This window comes from Grampus griseus, assembly GCF_964374135.1.
Source record: "Grampus griseus genome assembly, chromosome: 14".
Lineage (NCBI taxonomy): Eukaryota > Metazoa > Chordata > Mammalia > Artiodactyla > Delphinidae > Grampus > Grampus griseus.
In genome coordinates, this window is record NC_139008.1 from 35,550,823 (window position 1) to 35,567,145 (window position 16,323).

General features: G+C 48.9%; 1 protein-coding gene across 1 annotated transcript; it reads left to right on the forward strand.

The window, feature by feature from the left end:
* The first annotated feature begins 6,025 nt into the window (after positions 1–6,025).
* NMRAL1 (NmrA like redox sensor 1) lies at positions 6,026–15,630 on the forward strand. The gene is made up of 6 exons (XM_082671628.1): positions 6,026–6,167; positions 6,326–6,399; positions 9,679–9,917; positions 12,579–12,828; positions 14,096–14,286; positions 15,366–15,630. Exons 2-6 carry the CDS (start codon positions 6,360–6,362, stop codon positions 15,543–15,545), a joined length of 900 nt encoding a protein of 299 aa, XP_082527754.1. The 5' UTR covers positions 6,026–6,167; positions 6,326–6,359; the 3' UTR covers positions 15,546–15,630.
* The last annotated feature ends 693 nt before the right edge of the window (positions 15,631–16,323 follow it).

The window sequence follows — 16,323 nt, forward strand, 5'->3', positions numbered from 1 at the left end:
TACTGGCAAAGGTGTGGGGAATGAGCGGTATTTGCGGGAGTTATTGGGAAAGGGGGGACAGTTTGGCAAAATATCTGTTAAAATTCAGAATAGGCATTCTCTTTGATCCAGTACTTCCACTTTTGGGTAGCTGTTCTAGAGAAACACAAGAACCCCAAGAGACACAAACAAGGAAGGTCATTGCAACAGCATTTCGGTGAAAACCTTGAAACAACCTTAACGTCTATCAAAAGACGATGGGGTTGGGGTTCACAGGGGCACATCTATTCAACAGAGCTGTGCCGAATAAAAAGGAAGGGCAGGGAATTCCCTGGCGGTCCAGTAGTTAGGACTCGGCCGCTTTCATCCCTGGTCGGAGAACTAGGATTCCGCAAAAAAAAAAAAAAAAAAAAAAAGGAAGGGCGGACATCAAGTAGAAGGGGGAAAAGCAAGTTGTAGGAAAATACAAAAATACATTCGAACCTAGAGATTGTCATACTGAGTGAAGTAAGTCAGACAGAGAAAGACAAATATATGATATCTCTTACATGTGGAATTTAAAAAAAAATGGTGCAAATGAACTGATTTACAAAAGAGAGTCACAGATGTAGAAAACAAACTTACCGTTACTAGGAGGGAAAAGGCTGGGGGGGGGGATAAATTGGGAAATTGAGATTGACGTATACACACTATTATATATAAAATAGGTAACTAATAAGGACCTACTGTATAGCACTGGGAACTCTACTCAATACTCTGTAATGACCTATATGGGAAAATAATCTAATAAAAGAGTGGTTATATGTATATGTGTAACTGATTCACTTTACAGTACACCTGAAACTAACAACATTGTAAATCAACTATACTCCAATAAAAATTTTTTAAAATACATTTGATAGTATGTAAATTTAATCTTAAAAACAAATATTGAACTCTAAACAATGTGTGTGCTGAAGTGTTAAAGGGTAAAGAGTACTGATGGGGCTTCCCTGGTGGCGCAGTGGTTGGGAGTCCGCCTGCCGATGCAGGGGACACGGGTTCGTGCCCCGGAACGGGAAGATCCCACATGCCGCGGAGCGGCTGGGCCCGTGAGCCATGGCCGCTGAGCCTGCGCGTCTGGAGCCTGTGCTCCACAACGGGAGAGGCCACAACAGTGAGAGGCCCGCGTACCGCAAACAAAAAAAGCGTACTGATGTCTGCAACTCACTAGAAAAAACATAAAAAAATAAGATTAGTTGATGGCTAGATAGATATCTGATAAAGCAAATATAGCAAAATGTTAAGAATGAAAGTGGTGAGATTTCGCTGAAGGTCCGGTGGTTAAGACTCTGCCCTTTGGACTTCCTTGGTGGTCCAATGGTTAAGAATCAGCCTGCCAATGCAGAGGACACAGGTTTGATCCCTGGTCCAGGAAGATCCCACATGACACGGAGCAACTAAGCCCAAGAGCCACAACTACTGAAGCCCTCAGGCTTAGAGCCCGTGCTCCACAAGAGAAGCCAGCGCAATGAGAAGCCCTCACACCGCAAGGAAGAGTAGCCACCGCTCACTGCAACTAGAGAAAGCCCTCGCGCAGCTACAAAGACTCAGCACAGCCAAAAATAAATAAATAAATTTATTTTAAAAACTAAATAAATTATTGTTATTTAAAACAATAATTAAAAAAATTTTAAAAGACTCCATGCTTCCATTGCAGGGGGTGCGATTTCCATCCCAGGTCGGGGAATTAAGATCCCACATGCCACATGGCATGGCCAAAAAAAAAAAAAAAAGAATGAAAGTGGTATTAATATATAGCTGCTTACTATAGAGTTCTTTCAAGTTTTTTTTATGTTCACAAATTTTCATAATAAAATTCGGGGGAAAAATATATTCAATATGATACTGATGAAGTAAAAATTCACATTTTGAGACAAGAAAAATTCTGGGAATTCCTTGGCCGTCCAGTGGTTAGACTCTGCGCTTTCACCGCCAAGGGCCCGGGTTCAGTCCCTGGTCAGGGAACTAAGATCCCACAAGCTTCACAACTTGGCCAAAAAAAAAAAAAATTCTGTTTGGGCCTCCTCCCTCCCCTCTAGTGTGCATTATGTGTATCTGCTTTATGCATTAACCAGCCCTCCCTAGCGGCAGAAATACCTGCTCAACCATAAATACCAATTTTTCCCCTTCTGAAGCCAGTCATGAAATTCCTGAGACCATAACATTCCTTTCTCAATCCTGTAAGGGGTCAGGATGCAGATATCTTGGGGAGATACTGGGTTGCACCTAATGGAAGTTCTTAGCTTAAATATTTATTTATGACTTTATTAATGTAACTAGCTGAATTACTTGTATTCTACGTTTACAAGATTAATGTTTCTTGCATTACCAAATGTGTGACTGAGCCTCAGATCAAATTAATGACGATTAAGCAACTTGAAACAATTGACCTTATATATAGTTCTAGAAGATCAATGATTGTAATAGTGTAACTCTACATATGGGAAGAAGCAACAAGAGGGAACCATTTCCTTGACCATGACAGACTGTAAGACAGGTGGTCCAGAGGCTTTTGACTACTCTAAGCAGGGCCTAGTCCAGTAATAGTACATTAAGTGGCCTATCAATGAAATCCTGACCTGAGAATGAGCATTCCTAGTTCCATGGGACAAACTGGCCACAAAATGCCTCCCAAAACTTGGTTGAAATTAAGACTGAAAGGGAGGAGATTGTAAAATAAAGAATGTTGCCCACCAGCCAGTTCTACAAGAATTGTCATTAGCCACTAGAGTCACTGACCTACAACCCACCCTGAAAGAGCAAAGATCAGGATGAGGCACTTTGTGCTCTAGGAAAACTGACAGAAATGGCCCTCAGATATTTTCAGGAGAAATTTTTAAGAACCCAGTTTCCTGTATCTTCCCATACTTAGAAAAGCACTAAAACCATTAACTAAGATATCTGTTCCTCATGAATAGCAGTAGGCTTCTCCCACGATGTGTGCTTGACTGCATGTAACCCTTCATCAAAATCACATATATTCTGGCCTCCTCCCTTGCCTCTTTGGAACAGTTCTCAGAGCTCAGGTTGATGAGAATAAAATTTTCCATTTCTTTCTTAGATTGACTATTTAATTTTTTTAGTCAACAATCCCTTTTATTTTTTATATTAAAAATTGTTTTCTGTTTTTTTTTTAACTGCAAAATGTTATCTTTCTACATGTTCATGTTTAGGCATGTAAATGCATCCAAAAGAGGGAAGGTTTACACACTAGAATGACAGAGGGATGTCAAGGCTCACTTGTGCTATATATCTGTACCATTTAAACTTTTTATGAGAATGAATAAATGCATTATGCTATCAAAATCAAATTTAAAAGAATGAATCTTGGGACATCCCTGGTGGTCCAGTGGTTAAGACTCCACACTCCCAATGCAGGGAGCCCAGGTTTGATCCCTGGGCAGGGAACTAGATCTCGCATGCGGCAACAAAGATCCCACATGCCAAAACTAAGACCTGGTGCAGCCAAATAAATAAATAAATATTTTTTTAAAACCCAAAAAACACAACAGGATTAACTTAAAAAAATAATAAAAGAATGAATCTTGGGACTTCCCTGGCGGTCCAGTGGTTAAGACTCCGTGCTTCCACTGCAGGGGGCATGTGTTCCATCTCTGGTCAGGGAACTAAGATCCTGCATGCCCATGCTGCGTGGCCAAAAAAAAAAGAAAAAAAATGAATGAATCTTAAAACTGCCCCCTGCCCCAAACACGCACACGTAAAATTGAATTAAATCGAGTGGCACTGATTGAAGGAGGGGTTGCTCTAGAGTTAAAAATGAGATAATGTGGGGCTAAGTCTGTGCCTGACATGTAGGAGAAGCCCAGAGAAGGGTTCCCACTGTTATCATCATTAGTACATGTCGCTTGGCTGAGTGAGCTGCTGGCAAGTGCTTTGCTGGAAGTCCTTTGTCAGATATAAAGTCCCACAGGAGGTGCCGAGTCACGGCTGATCATATGCCAGTCAATAGCCAAATCTCTTCCCTCAGGCCTCAGGGAACCGCCTGAGGTGGGTAGCTGGGGCTTCAAGAAACAAGACCTTTGCCCAGGCTGCCTGTCTGCCCACCAACTTCAGGACAGCTCCCTGGCACCAGCACCACTGACCAGAAGCCCAGGGCAGAGATGCTGTTCCCTGCCACTCATTGCCTGCACTGATTTCCAAGCTTCAGGTTCAGCAAGGCCAAAGGGCACTGGAGTTGCTCAGGCCCCAGCGTGGCCCTGGGCTGCTACTCTCAAACCTAGGGACCAGGGCCAATCAACTTCATGGGCTTATGACTGGAGCAGTCATACTGGGTCCCAGGCTCAGAAGGACCTTGGGTTTGGTTTAATGCTCTGCTATCACTGTTCTTGGTAATTTTAAAACAAGGAGCCCCACATTTTCTTTTTTCACTGGGCCTTACACATTATGCAGCTGGTCCCACTAGGGATCTCCTTGTTTGGATTTATTTCCTTAAAGTGGAGACCTCGGAACATCGAGTTTTGTGGTTTAACCCATGCAGTTAAAGAAAAACCGCATCTTTTATCAGAATAATATGCACTTGTGTTCCATTTAATGAGTATTTATTGAGTTCCTACTAAGTGCTGGACATTGTGCCAGGAGGGAGAGAGATAGAGACAAAAAAGACATGGGGCCAGCTCTTAAGAAACCCTGGGTCTAATATGGTAGAGACAATGTTGCCAGTGGAATAGAGATGGGAGTGAAATAGTAGTTACCCTAGCCTAGGGGTCAGGGATGGCTTCTTGGAGGAAGTGGTGGTTATGTGGCGCATTAAGGAATGAGTAGGAGTCAGCCCTATCTAAGGTGGTGGGAGGAAGGTATTCTTGGCAAACTTTGCAGTCTGAGCTCAGAGACATACATAACAGGGTGTGGAGACAATGCAAGATTTAAACATTCTATTTAGACACCACCTTCACTTGTAAACACAAACATAAATGAGTATTTATTAAAATAAACGCATCTTACAACACATGAAGACCAATATTTTACATACATAAAATACACATTACCTGGTGGGTTATCTCCACTATTAGATTCGGGAAAACAGCACCAGTTTTACTTTGATTTCCCTGTGACTCCAGTTCCTAGTAGATGTTTAGACAACCAGTCAGTCAGCAAATATTTATTGAGCGACTACTTTGTGCCAGGTACTATTTTAAGTGCTGGGAACTCAGCAGTGAACACAGAATGTTTACTGTCAGGAAGCTGACGTTCCCTGAGGAGTCAGTACACATTTTGGAATGAATGAAAGGAAAAAAATGAATGCTTTTATCCAGTCAGCAATAAATTTCCGAAGAGGAGTGAGAGGGCCATTTTTGAGTTTTAGTTGAACACAAAGAAATCTCTTTTCTGGGGACTTCCCTGGCGGTCCCCGCTTCCATTGCAGAGGCACGGTTCAATGCCTGGTCGTGGAACTAGGATCCCACATGACGTTGCCTGCGGCCAAAAAAGAAAAAAAAAAAAAAAGAGAAAGAGAGAGAGAGAGAGAGATCTCCTTCCTGTTAAATAGAATTCAAAACGGGCAAGTAGTAGCAACCTCAAATGTGAGTCAGGCATACAAGAACTCAAACAGAGCCTTGGGTATTAAGACTCACAGATATAGATTTATTTGTCTTTGGGTGACACCCGTATATCAAAGTTCAGATGCTCATGCAAGATAAACTTTTATTTATTTATTATGTGTTTATGTATTTATTTTTGCTTCGCACAGTCATGACCCCCAGCATCCGGCTAAGAAGCCCTCGGCGTGTACATTTCGGTTAGATCCGATTTACACAAATTCGGTTTACGCAGGCCTGGGGCTGGCGGGTCCTGACCTGCCGCTGAGTCTAGCCGGAGCTGGGACGAACCATCTGTGTCCGCGGAGGGGGGTGGCGGGTCAGCTCCGCGCAGAATCAGGGCCCAGACGGCTGGGATTCGGAAGCAGGCCAGCCTGGGGTCCCTTCACGCAGGGTCGCCGGGAAGGGGTGACTTTGCCAGGTTGCAGCTGGAGCTGGGGGCGGGGGGCGGCGCCGCTCGCAGGCTTCCATCCTTCCCCTCGGCGGTGGACTCGGCTGCAAAACCGGGGGTCCCTATTTCCCGGACCGTTTCCCACCTAGGCCGCGGCTGGGAGGTACAGCCGACCTGGGGGACCCGGGCGGCGGGTGCAGGTAGGACCCGGGAGGGTCGGGCCCGAGGGGGCGGGGGTCGCGGGGTCCTGACCTCTCCCGGCCGAACCGCCCCCTTGGTCCTACCCGGCGCGCGCGGGGTCGTTCCGGGCAGGCACCCCCGACCCCTTCACCGACTATGCACCTCTCACGGCCCTCAGACCTCTCCGGACTTAATTTCCGGCTCCCGGCCTCATGGCAGACAAGAAACTGGTGGTCGTGTTTGGGGCCACAGGTAAGCGAAACCCCAAACGGGGGCCCCGAGGCGCAGGACCCCTCACCAAGGCCAGCCCAGGGCAGAGGTCAGGCCGGTCCGACCCCGCAGAGCCTGGGCGCCCGCCCCTCAGCTCCGGAAGACGTCCCCGGCGTCCTGGAGGGAGCGATGAAATGGCTGGGACCCCTGACTCACGGTGGGCCCGTGGGGCAGGACCTGAGCGCAGATTCCCTTTGAATTTTTTTAAAAAATTACTTAGCTTTGAATAGCAGGTGATTGCACATAATATCAAAATTAAATCTCCCTCCCACCTCTGTCCCCGAAACCCCATCCATCACTGTTGTCAAGTTTCTTGAGTAGGGCTTCCCTGGTGGCGCAGTGGTTGAGGGTCCGCCTGCCGATGTAGGAGACACGGGTTCGTGCCCCGGTCTGGGAAGATCCCACATTATGCGGAGCGGCTGGGCCCGTGAGCCATGGCCGCTGAACCTGCGCGTCCGGAGCCTGTGCTCCGCAACGGGAGAGGCCACAACAGTGAGAGGCCTGCGTACCGCAAAAAAAAAAAAAAGTTTCTTGAGTATCCTTCCAGACAAATTAGGCATATAAAGATACTGTTTATTAAATGGGAGTGTTTTATTTTTACCCCACCTGTTTTTTTCTTTACTGTATATATTTTAAAAATATATAACAGCTTTATTGAGGTATAAATCACATACCATACACTTCACATGTTTAAAGTATTCAATTCTAGTATATTCACAGAGCTCTGTGACCCTCATCACAATCAGTTTTAGAACATTTCATCACCCCCCCAAAAAAACCCATACCCACTAGCAGTCATTCCCCATTTCCCCAGCCCCTGGAAACTGGCAGTCTATTGTCTAAAGATTTGCCCATTCTGGACATTTCATATAAATGAAATCATACAGTACATGGCCTTTTGTGTCTGGCATCTTTCACTGAGCATCGTTTTCCAGGTTCATCCACATTGTAGCATGAATCTGTACTTCATTCCTTTTTATGGCTGAATAATATTCCATTATATGGATATACCACATTGTGTTTATCCATCATCCATTATGGACATTTGATTTGTTTCCACCTTTTGGTTATTGTGAATAATGCTGCTGTGAACCTTCACATACAAGTTGTTGTGTGGACATATGTTTTTAATTTTCTTGGGACTATACCTAGGAGTGGAATTGCTGGATTATATGGTGACCGTGTTTAGCATTTTGAGGAACTGCCAGACTTTTTCAAAGCGACTGTACCACTTTACATTCCCACCAGTACTGTATGAGGGTAGTTGTAGTTCTTCAGTTTGCCTTTTCCACTCCAGGACATGTTGTGGTCACATAAGTCGTGCATACAGATCTGCTACATTCTTTTTTTTTTTTTGTAATTTAATTTTTATTTTTATTTATTTTTGGCTGTGTTGGGTCTTTGTTGCTGAGTGCAGGCCTTCTCTAGTTGCAGCGAGCGGGGGCTACTCTCTGTTGCAGTGCGCAGGCTTCTCATTGCAGTGGCTTCTCTTGTTGTGGAGCATGGGTTCTAGGCACACGGGCTTCAGTAGTTGTGGATCGCGGGCTCTAGAGCACAGGCTCAGTAGTTGTGGTGCACGGGCTTAGTTGCTCCGTGGCATGTGGGATCTTCCCGGACCAGGGCTCGAACCCGTGTGCCCTGCACTGGCAGGCAGATTCTTAGCCACTGTGCCACCAGGGAAGCCCTGCCACATTCTTTTTAATCACTTTTGTATGGATTTAGCACTTATTTAGCCAGGTTCTTACCAAAGGACATCTAGGTTGTCCATAAACTTCCACTATGGATAATAATACTGCAGCCAATGTTCTTTTTTTTTTGGTAAGGAGTGGATTTATTTAATTATTTATTTATTTGTTTGCAGCCAATGTTCTTATACATATATTTATGGATAATTTTTATTTTCTTTCTTTTGATGATTTTAATAATTTTCTCTCTTTTTTTTTCTTTTTTTGGCCGTGCCACGGAGCTTGTGGGATCTTAGTTCCCCGACCAGGGATCAAACCCAGGCCCTCAACAGTGAGAGTGCAGAGCCCTAGCCACTGGACTGCCAGGGAATTCCCCTCAGTCTTTTTTTTTTTTTTTTTTTTTAAGGTATAGGTGATACTTTATTTCTTAAGCTAAGCGGTGGGCTTATGGGTGTTAGTATCCCTTTTTTGTATGTGCTAAATATTTCATAATACAGGCTTCCCTGGTGGTCCAGCGGCTAAGACTCCACGCTCCCAATGCAGGGGGCCTGGGTTCGATCCCTGGTCAGGGAACTAGATCCCACATGCATGCCGCAACTAAAGAACCCGCATGCCGCAACTAAGACCTGGAGCAGCCAAAATAAATAAATAAATATTAAAAAAATATTTCATAATACATTTTAAAATTTTTGTAAAAGGTGTAAGTGTGATGACTGCTAAAACATGGATGAACCTTGAAAACGTAAGTGAGAGAAGCCAGACACAAAACACCACATATTGTGTGACTCCATTTATGTGAAGTGTCCAAAATAGGCAAATCCGTAGAGACAGAGAGTAGATTAGTGGTTGCCAGGAGCTGAAGGGGAAGGGAAAATGGGGAGTGGCTGCTGATGGGTATGGACTTTCTTTTTTGGGGCAATGAAAATGTTCTAAAATTGACTGCAATGATGGTTGCACACTCTGAATGTACTAAAAGCTGCTGCACTGTACACTTTAAGAGGGTGAACGTGGGCTTCCCTGGTGGCACAGTGGTTAAGAATCCGCCTGCCAATGCAGGGGACACGGGTTCGAGCCCTGGCCCAGGAAAATCCCACATGCTGCGGAGCGACTAAGCCCGTGTGCCACAACTACTGAGCCTGCACCCTAGAGCTGTGAGCCACAACTACTGAGCCCGTGCACCACAACTACTGAAGCCCATGCGCCTAGAGCCCGTGCTCTGCAACAATAGAAGCCACTGCAATGAGAAGCCCTTGCACCACAACAAAGAGTAGCCCCCACTCGCCGCAACTAGAGAAAGCCTGTGTGTAGCAACGAAGACCCAACACAGCCAAAAATAAATAATTTGTTTTAAAATTGTATTTAAAAAAATTAAATTAAAATAAAAGGATGAATGTTACGGTATGTGAATTCTATCTCAATGAAGCTATTAGTTACAAGATTGTGTGAGGCAAAACAGTGGGAATCACAGGTGAAAAGTGCCAGGTGTGTTGCTGTGGTGGAGGATTCCCTGCAGGGCCTCACCCTTGGCAGGCTCCCAGGCTGGTCCCACCCTGCGGGTCTTTCTGACTCTCTGCAGGTGCCCAGGGGGGCTCAGTGGCCCGGACACTCCTGGAAGATGGGACATTCAGGGTCCGAGTGGTGACCCGGGACCCTGGGCAGAGGGCAGCAAAGAAGCTGAGGCTGCAAGGTGCAGAAGTAGTGCAGGGAGACCAGGATGATGAGGCCAGCATGGAGCTGGCCCTGATCGGGGCTCACGCCACCTTCATCGTGACCAACTACTGGGAGCACTGCAGCCAGGAGCAGGAGGTCAAGCAGGTAAGGGCAGGCGGGAGGGCGTGGGGAAGCCAGGGCAGGAGCAGGCCATCTTCAAAGGCGCTCCCAGGTCTCTACTTGCCCTTGTGGGGCAGCTCCAACTTGCCAGAGAGGGGCTGACCCCTGCCTGACCACTGACACTGCAGGCCTTTCCCCTCCTCTTCTATGCAGCCCTCCTAGACTTTGATGAGGGCAGAAGGTGGCCGCTTCCTCATCCAATGACTTCTTTTAGACATCATTCATGTACCATAATGTTCACCCTTTTGTTTTTAAAGCTTTTATTTTATTACTATTTTTAAAGTATTTATTTATTTATTTTTGGCTGCGTCAGGTCTTAGTTGCGGCACGCGGCATATTTTGTTGCAGCACGTGGGCTTCTCTCTAGTTCTGGTTCACCGGCTCAGTAGTTGAGGCACGGGCTTAGTTGCTCCGCGACATGTGGGATCTTAGTTCCCCAACCAGGCATCAAACCCGCATCCCCTGCATTGGAAGGCTCATTCTTAACCACTGGACCACCAGGGAAGTCCCTGTTCCCCCTTTTAAAGTGTACAATTCAGTGGTTTTTAACATATTCACAAAGTTGTGCAGCCATTATCACTACCTAATTCCAGAACATTTCATCACCCCAAAAGAAACACCATACCTGGTAGCGGTCACTCCCCATTCCCCACTTCCTCAGCCGCAGGCAACCACAATCTGCTGTGTCATCCAGTGACTCTTTACACTTTCTAAAAAACTCTATTGACCCATAATTTTCTTAAAATCAAATGTAGGGACTTCCCTGGTGGTGCAGTGGTTAAGAATCTGCCTGCCAATGCAGGGAACATGGGTTTGATCCCTGGTCCAGGAAGATCCCACATGCCACAGAGCAACTAAGCCCGTGCACCACAACTACTGAGCCTGCACTCTAGAGCCCGCGAGCACAACTACTGAGCCCGCGTGCCACAATTACTGAAGCCCACGCGCCTAGAGCCCGTGCTCCGCAACAAGAGGAGCCACCGCAATGAGAAGCCTGTGCACCACAACGAAGAGTAGCCCCCGCTCTCCGCAACTAGAGAAAGCCCACACACAGCAGCGAAGACCCAGTGCAGCCAAAAATAAATAAATAAATAAAAGTAAACTTTTTAATTGTACAATTTAATGAAATTTGAAAATAAATATACCCATGTAACTACCATTCTAATCAAAATATAATACATCTCCATCATTCCGAAAAGTCCTCCATGTCCCCTTTCAGATGTTTTCTGTTTCTCTTTATTCTGTTTTCCACCCAGCTTCTCTCTGGTTGGGTGGTTATTGAGCCCAGGTGGTGGGGGGAGGGATGTGAGAGGAACATGCATCTTTTTAAAGTCTCTTGGAAGGTGGGGACACTTGCGGTGGGCCTGTCACGTAGCAGGCACTCAGGTATTTGTGGGAGGTATGACTGGTGCCACAGCAAAGGCACTGGGCTGAGACCCGTGCCTGTCGGCTTTCAGTCCTGCCTCATCCACAGCTCCCCACTGTTGCAGCTGTGGACGTGACTTCCCCGCGCTGGTCTGTCTTTCCTCCTGTGTACAATAAAGGGAGACTGGACCGGACCACTGGTCTCCAAACTTGTTTTTAGCCCTGAGCCTTTCTTTAGTTACAGTCTTACATGGAAGCCCATCTCAGAGAGTGGACAGAGACAGCTTTTCTGGTGCACGCAGATCTCGTCAACCTGACCTCCTGAGCCATAACAAATGACCCCAAGCCAGGTGCCTTAAAACAACAGGAATTTATTCTCTCCCCGTTCTGGAGGCCAGGAGTCCAACAGCAAGGTGTTGGCCCTGCTCTGTCTGGAGGCTCCAAGGGAGGTTCCAATTCTTGCCTCTTCCAGCGCCCAGTGGTACCAGCTCTCCGTGAGGCAACATCACTCCGGGCTCTGCCTCTGTTTACACAAGGCCACTCCTCTTCTCTGTGTCTCCTCTTCCATCTCTCATAAGGACACTCGTCATTGGGTTGAGGGCCCACGAGGATAATCCAGGATGATCTCGTCTCAAGTTCCTTAACAAAAATATCTGCAGAAACCTTTTTCCAAATGATGTGGCATTCACAGGTTCTGGGGTTTGGGACATGGACATATCTTTTGGGAGGCCACCATCCAGCACCCTACACAGCCTTGTGCAGCAGGTCGTGTTTCTGTCCCCATTTAACCGACAAGGCCAAAACAGTTAGACCCCTTGTCTTGGATGGCACAGCCAGTGTGCTGCAGAGCTGGTCTGGAGCCCAGGTGGTTTGTGTTGTGTGCTTAACTGCTGAGCCGTAGCACTTCCCTAGGGGATGGTTGGGGCTCTCCCAGGAAGACGGCCCAGCACGGGGACAAGATGCTTTCTGAGAGCAGGCAGAGGCGGAAGCCTCTGTGCGCACCCTCCCACGTGGCACACGGTGGGCTGTGGTCCAGCACAGTGGAAGGTGGAACGACCCAGACGATCTAGAGAAGGGGCGCTAAGGCTATGCGAGTGGTGAGAAGCTTATAATCCCGTGGTAGAGCGTGTGGCGCCATGTGAGCCGCACACAGAAGAGGGAGCCTTATCAGAGGGCTCTTGGCACTGGGCACAGTGGCCTCTGGGGTGGGAGAGCCAGTGCCGTGATGGGGACACACATCCTCCCTCTGAGCTTTGTGGTTTCTCCTTCCCTGCCCACCAGGGAAAGCTGCTGGCCGATCTGGCGAAGCGCCTGGGCCTGCACTACGTGGTCTACAGTGGCCTGGAGAACATCAAGAAGCTGACAGCAGGGAGACTGGCAGCAGGACACTTTGACGGCAAAGGGGAGGTGGAGGAATATTTCCGGGACATTGGTGTCCCCATGACCAGCGTGCGGCTGCCCTGTTATTTCGAGAACCTCCTCTCCTGCTTCCTGCCCCAGAAAGCCCCAGATGGAAAGAGCTACTTGCTGAGTGAGTGCCCTCCCCGCTTCCTCGGGTGTCTCCTCTCACTGTGTGGAGCCGTGGTGGCCCACTGGGCTTGTCCTCAGAGGGCTCTGGGTCCAAGCTCTGGCTCGCTCACGTTAGGCTGTGACTGCGAGCAACGCATGTGACCATGCTGGGCCTCTGCGTCCTGTCCCGTGAGATGGGCATGACTCGGACTTCCCCAGGGCCATGGGAAAATCTGCCGAGTCTGGGGATGCAGTGCTTTGTCTGTCGGAGAGCTTTACGGAGAGAGTGTGCTTATCGTTACTGCTTCATAAATAAGGAGAGGATTTGGACGGCGAGGTCCAATTGTAGATTTCTCGAAATAGGAAAGCACTTTCTTCTCAACATCTGTTTGCAAATCTGTAAACAGCTTCGAGGGAACCATGTACGACCTGTGTCCTGCCGGCGGGGCAGTGGGTTAATGCAGGTGGCTCAGCAGGCGGAGCAGGAGGGGTCTGAGCCCTCCCAGCCTCTCACCTCTGCGTGAACGCCGCTCACCCTCGCTTGGGTCTCACCTGCTGGTGAGCAGTCTTGTCCTTGTGTTGGCACACCGGTTTGCAAAGCCATAACCAGAGATTTGCAAAGCCATAATCAGATTCACGTGTGTTCCGTCTGTAAGTTGGAACAGGCTCCACCCCGGCAGACTCCCTGGCCCATCTGAATGGGCAGCCACGGAAATTTTATAGGGCAGGGCCTGAGCGCTCCAGGTGCCTCATCAGGACACAGCTCTGCCTCTCCATCCCCAAGACCACACCTTGGCAGGTGGAGTCACTCGTTAATTTAACATGTTTATCAGCACCCGTCATGCTGCTCTGGGGTCAGCCCTGGCCTCAGCTGATCGAGCACTCCTGCCGGTGGAGCTGGTGTTTGGAGCACCCCCCACCACAGGCGTCCCTATCAGGGATTCGGGTCTGACTAAGTGTACGGGGGCCTGAACCCTGGGAGCTCCCGTTCTCAGAGGTGCCTATCAAAGCCTTCCTCTCCTTCCCCTTGTTCCCGTCTCAGGCCTGAGAGGGGCAGCAGGCCCAGGGTTCTCCCCGCCTTGGGAAGAGCACAGCCAGGCTCCCAGGGTTTGAATGGCCTGCCAGGTGGCACAGCTCGATCGTGTCCCATTTCCTGACTCATTTCTCCTGCTGACACCGGGGGTGTCTGCCTCGTGCCAGGTGCTGGCTTGTGCACACATCCAGTCGACTGGCCGGTGGGGACCGACTCCTCAGAGACGCGTGCCAGCACGTCCCTCTTTCCCTCCCAGGCTTGCCCATGGGTGATGTGCCCATGGACGGCATGTCTGTGTCCGACCTGGGCCCCGTGGTGCTCAGCCTGCTGAAGATGCCCGAAGACTACATCGGCCAGAACATCGGGCTCAGCACCTGCAGGCACACAGTGGAGGAGTACGCTGCCTTGCTCTCCAGGCATACCAGGAAGACCGTGCGAGATGCCAAGGTGGAGGGCCCAGGCTTGGGATTTGGCAGCCGTGGTCAGAGGGGCTTTGTGGGTAGAAGGGAAGGGGCATCTAGGGCTGCCCTAGCACTCTGAGCAGCGTAAAGCCAAATTCATTCACTGTGAACGTTTATATCGTGCTGTTCTTAGGAGCCAGGTGTGGCCACTGAGTGAAACTTCTGGTTTTGTCAGTTGATCAAGTGGTAAGGAAGGGTTCCAGGAAGAGGGGACAGTAGGGGCCAAAGCAAGGAGGGAAAATGCAGGGTGTCTTGGGCTTCTCTCGGGGAGGGGAAGGAGGCCGGAGTAGGCCCCATCCTGGTCCCCTCTTCTTGGCCTGGCACAGTCCCCTCCTCCCCTTGCCTACTCTGTCTTCCTGTCCAGACCCCCAGGTGCCTTGTTTCTTGTTTCTCATTATGAAAATCTGGGCTACTCCAAGTCATTAAATGACAAAAACCACCTGTAGAGCGCCCTCAGACCCAAGCAGAGCAATGATGGAGGAGAGGCTATGGCAGGACGGGCCAGTCAGACCTTGGACTCAGATCTTGCTCCCAGCCCTTAACACCCACCCGTGTGTGACTGGAGGCCCAGCCCCTGACCCCTCTCTGCCTCAGTTTCCTCATCTGTAAAGTGGGTGTATGGAGAGTATCCCCCTCCTCGGGCTGCTGTGAGGATTGAATGGAACAATTGCTGTAAACGCTCCCAATGAACGCACTAGAAAACATGCACTAAATGGTTGCATGTTACTCTCTAAACAAAGAAAGCCTGAGGCAGTCATGGAGGATTTGGAAGCTGAGGAGTTAAGATTCAGTTCGGTCAGGAAAGGGGAACACCTTTGGTTTTTTGAGCAAGAAGTGACGTAAGCATAGTTCTGATTTGGAAAGGACTGAGAAGTTTTCATCTCGTCATCTTGGAAGAACAGGATTTAAATTGCCCTAGAACAGTGGTTTTTGACGTTTCACCTTTATAATAGACTGGTTTTCAGGTGAACTTAGTGGGGACCAGGGTAGGAACTGAGGTGTCAACAGCGTGGTCAGGGTACTGCAGATGCCGATCGACCCTAAGAGACTCCCCTCTGCTTCCAGATAAGCCCCGAGGACTACGAGAAGCTTGGCTTCCCCGGCGCCCAGGACCTGGCCAATATGTTCCGTTTCTATGCCCTGAAACCTGACCGCAACATCGAACTGAGCCTGAGGCTCAACCCCAAGGCCAGGACGCTGGACCAGTGGCTGGAGCAGCACAAAGGGGACTTTGCAGGACTGTGACCCTGCCCACCTCTCAACCCCATCTGGGGGGACGGGAGATATAGTCACAGTGATCCTTTCTTGTGTTACAAGAAAGTTTATTTTTTAAATAAAGGCCATTGTTCTCACAGATGGCTTCCAAAAGAAAAGTGCTTTGTTTCAGGGACTGGGGTTGGGGTGGCAGCTGCCTGAGGACTTGAAAGTTCCAACAGGAAGCATAAAGTGGTGGGGGGCCCAGTCAAGTCGGGGGGGGGCTGAGAGGACCCCCCTACCCCCGCCAGCCAGGAGCAACATTTGACACCCCTGCACACAAGCCGTTCCTCTCCAGAACGTGAGTGCAGCCACCCACGTGTTCCTTCTTTGAGTTTTAGGGCAGGAAGACCGGCCCCTTCTCCCTCACTCTTTTCCTGCCTCCTGGGCCCCCGGGTGCAGAGGCCTCGAGATGTGGGTGATCGCAAAACAGGCTGGAAAGAAACCCTTGAAGGAACGTGGCAGTTCTGTGGACCCCAGATCATATAAGACTTGGACACTGCTGAGAAAAGGTGACACCGCCCGCAGCAAAGGCTGGGAAGGGAAACCAGAGAAATAACCACCCAGCCCTACTTGGTGGGTTGAGCTCCCCAGGCATTTGGACCGTTTCCCTCTCCTGCTTGCTTTAGAGAAGAGAAATGAAGGCCCAGAGGACACAGCCGGCAGACTGACCAGTGTCTGCGTGGACTTGTGAAACCTCCACCAGCATCTGTACTACCCCGCCTCAGCCTCAGGACCCGCAGAGGCATTGAAAGGGGAGCAGGGCAGC

Bases quoted from the DNA above. Each gene is read 5' to 3' on its own strand.
- NMRAL1 (XM_082671628.1), top strand. From the start codon at position 6,360: ATGGCAGACAAGAAACTGGTGGTCGTGTTTGGGGCCACAG. The intron at 6,400-9,678 runs GTAAGCGAAACC...GACTCTCTGCAG, and splicing joins GGTCGTGTTTGGGGCCACAG to GTGCCCAGGGGGGCTCAGTG. The intron at 12,829-14,095 runs GTGAGTGCCCTC...TTTCCCTCCCAG, and splicing joins TGGAAAGAGCTACTTGCTGA to GCTTGCCCATGGGTGATGTG.